Below are 5,000 nucleotides of genomic sequence, written 5' to 3'. Positions count from 1 at the left end.
GCATGAAGAAAAGTATGTTTTGCCTGTTAAATTTCGATTTCAAATTGTATCTCGGGGTGGGGGATACCACTAGTTGATGCTGTGATTTTAGCAAGGTGTTAACAATCACTAATTGTTGTAGACTAAACATAAATACTGCGGTGACCCCCGTGCGTAATGCTGCATGATGGCCCTGCTGGCCCTGCAGGAGGACTGGAATGGAAGAATCAGGAGAGATAGAGACTTCAGGGACCATGACGATGACGATGACTGATATGCTAATATGCCGATTTAGATTTTCTAAAGCTGAGCTTGTGGAGCTATGTACTGAATTGGGTCCAGTAGAGAGGGCCGGAACCGGTCCATCCCGGTCCATCCCGGTCCAAATACAGGTCCTCGCCGCTCTGGGTGAAACCGGCTGTTTCCAGAGGGAAATGTCAGACAGCTAAGTGTTTTTTAAAATAAATATTATATATAATCTTCAACTTCATCACTAAGGCTTGTTTGGATATAATATATAGTTCTGTTAAATCTTATTATATACGTCTGGTATATCGAAGCTGTCCCCGAGTACCGTAATGCCTGCTGTTTTGAAAGATTTTATTAATAAAGGTAGTCTATAGATCCGGTTTCCATACGCTGTGCGACAACAGGCCGAAATTATAATTCAATTGGCAGCAATTCCCGAGAGTCTGAGAGGATTTTTTTTGTTTGTTTGTTTTCTCCGCCAGTCGTCATGATTCGGTGTAACGAAGAACAACTGCCAGGGTCATTAACATACTGATCAGCATTCACCAGGTGCTTTGCATTGACTATTTATGGTTAGAAATGGGCGTGTACAGGGCGGGATAAGAGGCTGATCCACGTACGCACACTTGTAGTCAATCTCTGATTTATAAAGGGAACATTGCTTACAGGTGTGCGTACACACGGTTTTATAAATCTGACTTTTTTTCCGCGTACGCCAATTTGGGCTTTTGGGCGCACGTACTCTTCTAGTAAGGATCCTACGCACAGTTTTATAAATGAGACCCCTGAGCTGCAGACAGGGGCCCCCCCCAGGGGTGGAAGCCTCACCTACTGAAAACCCCTGGTCTAGAACCACGCCCTGCTCTGAGTGTGTGTGTTTGTGTGTGTTTGTTTGTGATTACTCTAGTACTACTCAGCGCTCTGAGTGTGTGTGTGTCTCTGTGTGTGATTACTCTAGTACTACTCAGCGCTCTGAGTGTGTGTGTTTGTGTGTGTTTGTTTGTGATTACTCTAGTACTACTCAGCGCTCTGAGTGTGTGTGTGTGTGTGTGTGTGTGTGATTACTCTAGTACTACTCAGCGCTCTGAGTGTGTGTGTTTGTGTGTGTTTGTTTGTGATTACTCTAGTACTACTCAGCGCTCTGAGTGTGTGTGTGTCTCGGTGTGTGATTACTCTAGTACTACTCAGCGCTCTGAGTGTGTGTGTGTGTCTCTGTGTGTGATTACTCTAGTACTACTCAGCGCTCTGAGTGTGTGTGTGTCTCGGTGTGTGATTACTCTAGTACTACTCAGCGCTCTGAGTGTGTGTGTTTGTGTGTGTTTGTTTGTGATTACTCTAGTACTACTCAGCGCTCTGTGTGTGTGTGTGTGTGTGTGTGTGTGATTACTCTAGTACTACTCAGCGCTCTGAGTGTGTGTGTTTGTGTGTGTTTGTTTGTGATTACTCTAGTACTACTCAGCGCTCTGAGTGTGTGTGTGTGTGTGTGTGTGTGATTACTCTAGTACTACTCAGCGCTCTGAGTGTGTGTGTGTCTCTGTGTGTGATTACTCTAGTACTACTCAGCGCTCTGAGTGTGTGTGTGTCTCTGTGTGTGATTACTCTAGTACTACTCAGCGCTCTGAGTGTGTGTGTGTGTGTGTGTGTGTGTGTGATTACTCTAGTACTACTCAGCGCTCTGAGTGTGTGTGTGTGTGTCTCTGTGTGTGATTACCTGCTCTGAGTGTGTGTGTGTGTTTCAGGCGATGGATGCCCGGTCAGCCCGACGGCTGGATCAATCCCGATCTCGGCCCCGAAGACGAGGACTGCGCTCACATTTACCACAACGGACGGCTCAACGACGCGCACTGCTCCGTCGCCACGCGCTACATCTGCCAGAAACACGGCCAGCGCAGCTGAGCAGCCTCCACTGGGGGGTCCTTCCCCCGGGACTACAACAGCTGTAGGTCAAAATGTGACAAAGTTCCAATGTTTTGGTCGTCTTCTTCCACACTTTTTTTTATAAGTTTCTGTCAATATTTTTCTGCGTTTTTTTTAAAGCTTTTCCCATTTTTTTTTTTGTCACGTTTTCTGACGTTTTTCTGACTTTTTTTGTAACTTTTTTGACATTTTTGTCAATTTTCTGAATTTTTTGGTCACTTCCTTGACATTTTTATGATTTTTTTGTCACTTTGACATTTTTCTGACATTTTTGTCACTTTTTTCGAAGTTTCTGTCAATAATTTTCTGCTTTTTTGACATTTCCTAAATTTTTCAACGTTCTATTATCAATGTTTCTTTAAATGCTATAACATTGAATAAAACACCCAAATTCAAGGAAAGTAGTGACCTGATCTTTTATTTAACTTGTGCAGAGTGTCGTAGTGAACCATCAACGTTATTTTGTTTTAAAGGAATATTTCACCGCTGGAAAGCTGAATATATCTTTAAATTGTGTCACTTATGTAGTAGAAATGTTTGAAATTGGTGCCTTCTAGGCCGAGAAAAGCCAGAAAATGTGTTTTTGTCTTATATGGATGAAATCCCAGAATGCACCTGCTTCGCTGCTTTGAGTCCACTCCCAAGCCACGCCTACCGCTTGACAGACAGACAGAGGCATTCAACTCAACTCAAGCGTGTTTTATTATCATTTCAACCATATACACAAAGCAACGTTTCATCGTGACTCAAGTGATGTTTCACATTTAACATATAAAAAAATGACATTTATATAGAAACGACATACAAAACAGGCTACATTTAGTACACACACTTTATAGGCTCCGTAAAGTTCAGCTAACGCATACTAGCATTAGCGCTTGTTGGGCTGTAAACACCGAGTATAAACACAGCCGGGAATTAGCGTGCAATGTAGACTGGTCACAAACTCCTCCAGCAGTTAGCTGTTAAGATACAAATCACCACATTGCTGCACCGCTCCGCGTTAACACAGCATACCTTACCCGGCGACAGAGCATCTCTAGCTCGGAGGGCTAGCAGGCCTGGTAGCTGGACAGTCCGGTACACTATTCAGCCATGTTTCCACAACAACAAAAACACAGCAGTCTCTGAACTCGCGTTGGGAGTTTCGTTGAAGTTGGATGTAGTCCAGTTTGTGGTCTAAACGAGCGGACACTTGCAAGCAGGATCCGTAAAGTTCAGCTAACGCATACTAGCCTTGGTGTAGCTAAACACCGAGTATAAACACAGCCGTGAATTAGCGTGGAATGTCGAATGGTCGGCATTTAACAGTCACAAGCTCCGCCAGCAGTTAGCAGTAGCTAGTTGGATTTAGTTTCTACACTAGTCCGTTTAACACAGCCCACCTCCCCCGGCCGGCGGGAGCAGCCCGGTAGCTGGATAGTCCCGGTGCCGGTACTCTGTTGTTCAGGCACGTTTCCACAAAAACAAAAACACAGCAGTCTCTGAACTCGCGTTGGGAGTTTCGTTGGAGGAGGATGTAGTCCAGCTTGTTGTTTAATGAGCAGACACTTGCAAGCAGGGTTGATGGGACAGGTGGCCGGCTAGCGTTAGCTTTCCACCTAGCCGATGAGGATGTCCCCTAGCCGGCTAGCGTTAGCTTTCCACCTAGCCGATGAGGATGTCCCCTAGCCGGCTAGCGTTAGCTTTCCACCTAGCCGATGAGGATGTCCCCTGGCCGGATGTCCCCCTAGCCGGCTGGCGTTAGCTTTCCCCCAGGCCGATGAGGATGTCCCCAGCCGGCTTCCACCCAGCCGATGAGGATGTCCCCCAGCCGGCTGGCGTTAGCTTTCCACCCAGGCCGATGAGGATGTCCCCTAGCCGGCTAGCGTTAGCTTTCCACCTAGCCGATGAGGATGTCCCCTAGCCGGCTAGCGTTAGCTTTCCACCTAGCCGATGAGGATGTCCCCTAGCCGGCTGCGTTAGCTTCCACCTAGCTGTCCCCAGCCTAGCGTTAGCCCACCTGGCCGATGAGGATGTCCCCTAGCCGGCTAGCGTTAGCTTTCCACCTAGCCGATGAGGATGTCCCCTAGCCGGCTAGCGGCAGCGAGCGACACCGCTGGTCCCGATGCAGCGCGCTCGCGTAGTGTGCCGAGTTTTCCGTCTGTAATAACGTTTCCTGCATATTCGCCGATCATTACCGATGTATCCCGGTGGTACACACGTCCGGTTGTTTGAACGCAGATAACTGTTGTAAATGTTTGCTGCTGAAAACATGCGGAAGTAGATCCTACTACTGGCTGTAGTCCTTTGCCTCTGGCCCAAAAATCTTCCGATGATGCAAAAATCGTCATTTTACGTCAATGGGAGATTTTTTTCCAGACCCCCAAATGCAGAGATCTCTGGTCTCAGGGGGACATGAGGGAGGGAAGCACGGCCATTCAGAAACACTATCGGGTTTCTACGGATACAAAGCTGAAGGCTAAATCGGTGAAGTATCCCTTTAAACATTAAAGTGTTTGAAAGAAACCCAAATGTTCTGATGAAGAAACTTTTTGAAAATGGGTCAGATTTGACCCCAAGACACCAGGAGGGATAAACAGCAGCTCCCCCTCAAACCTAAACTAAACGGCAACATTTATATAGTTGAAGCCCAAACAGAAACCTTCCAGAGATTAAAACATCAGTCAGTCCACCAGAACCAGAGGATTTATTAAAGAAAACTCTCTCCGTCTCTCTCTCTCCGTAATGCAAACAGGTTTCTCCTAAAAGAACATCAGAGAAACTCGCTGGCAACACGACAACATTTACCAAACACAGCAGAGATCCAACACCAGGAAACTCAGATATCAACATATAACTGTTATAGAGTAAAA

The 5,000-nt window shown here is 46.3% G+C and overlaps 1 protein-coding gene across 1 annotated transcript in view; it reads left to right on the top strand.

Moving 5' to 3' along the window:
* Positions 1-2,230, top strand: part of LOC114546105 (asialoglycoprotein receptor 1-like) — a 32,132-nt gene extending 29,902 nt beyond the window's left edge. The window contains 2 exon segments of the mRNA XM_028564770.1: positions 1,968-2,088; positions 2,090-2,230. Coding sequence (XP_028420571.1) covers positions 1,968-2,088; positions 2,090-2,230 — 262 coding nt within the window.
* The last annotated feature ends 2,770 nt before the right edge of the window (positions 2,231-5,000 follow it).

This window comes from Perca flavescens, chromosome 19 (genome assembly GCF_004354835.1).
Source record: "Perca flavescens isolate YP-PL-M2 chromosome 19, PFLA_1.0, whole genome shotgun sequence".
Classification (NCBI taxonomy): Eukaryota; Metazoa; Chordata; class Actinopteri; order Perciformes; family Percidae; genus Perca; species Perca flavescens.
The sequence above is the reverse complement of the archived record's forward strand: the minus strand, read 5'-3'. Positions and strand labels throughout refer to the sequence as shown.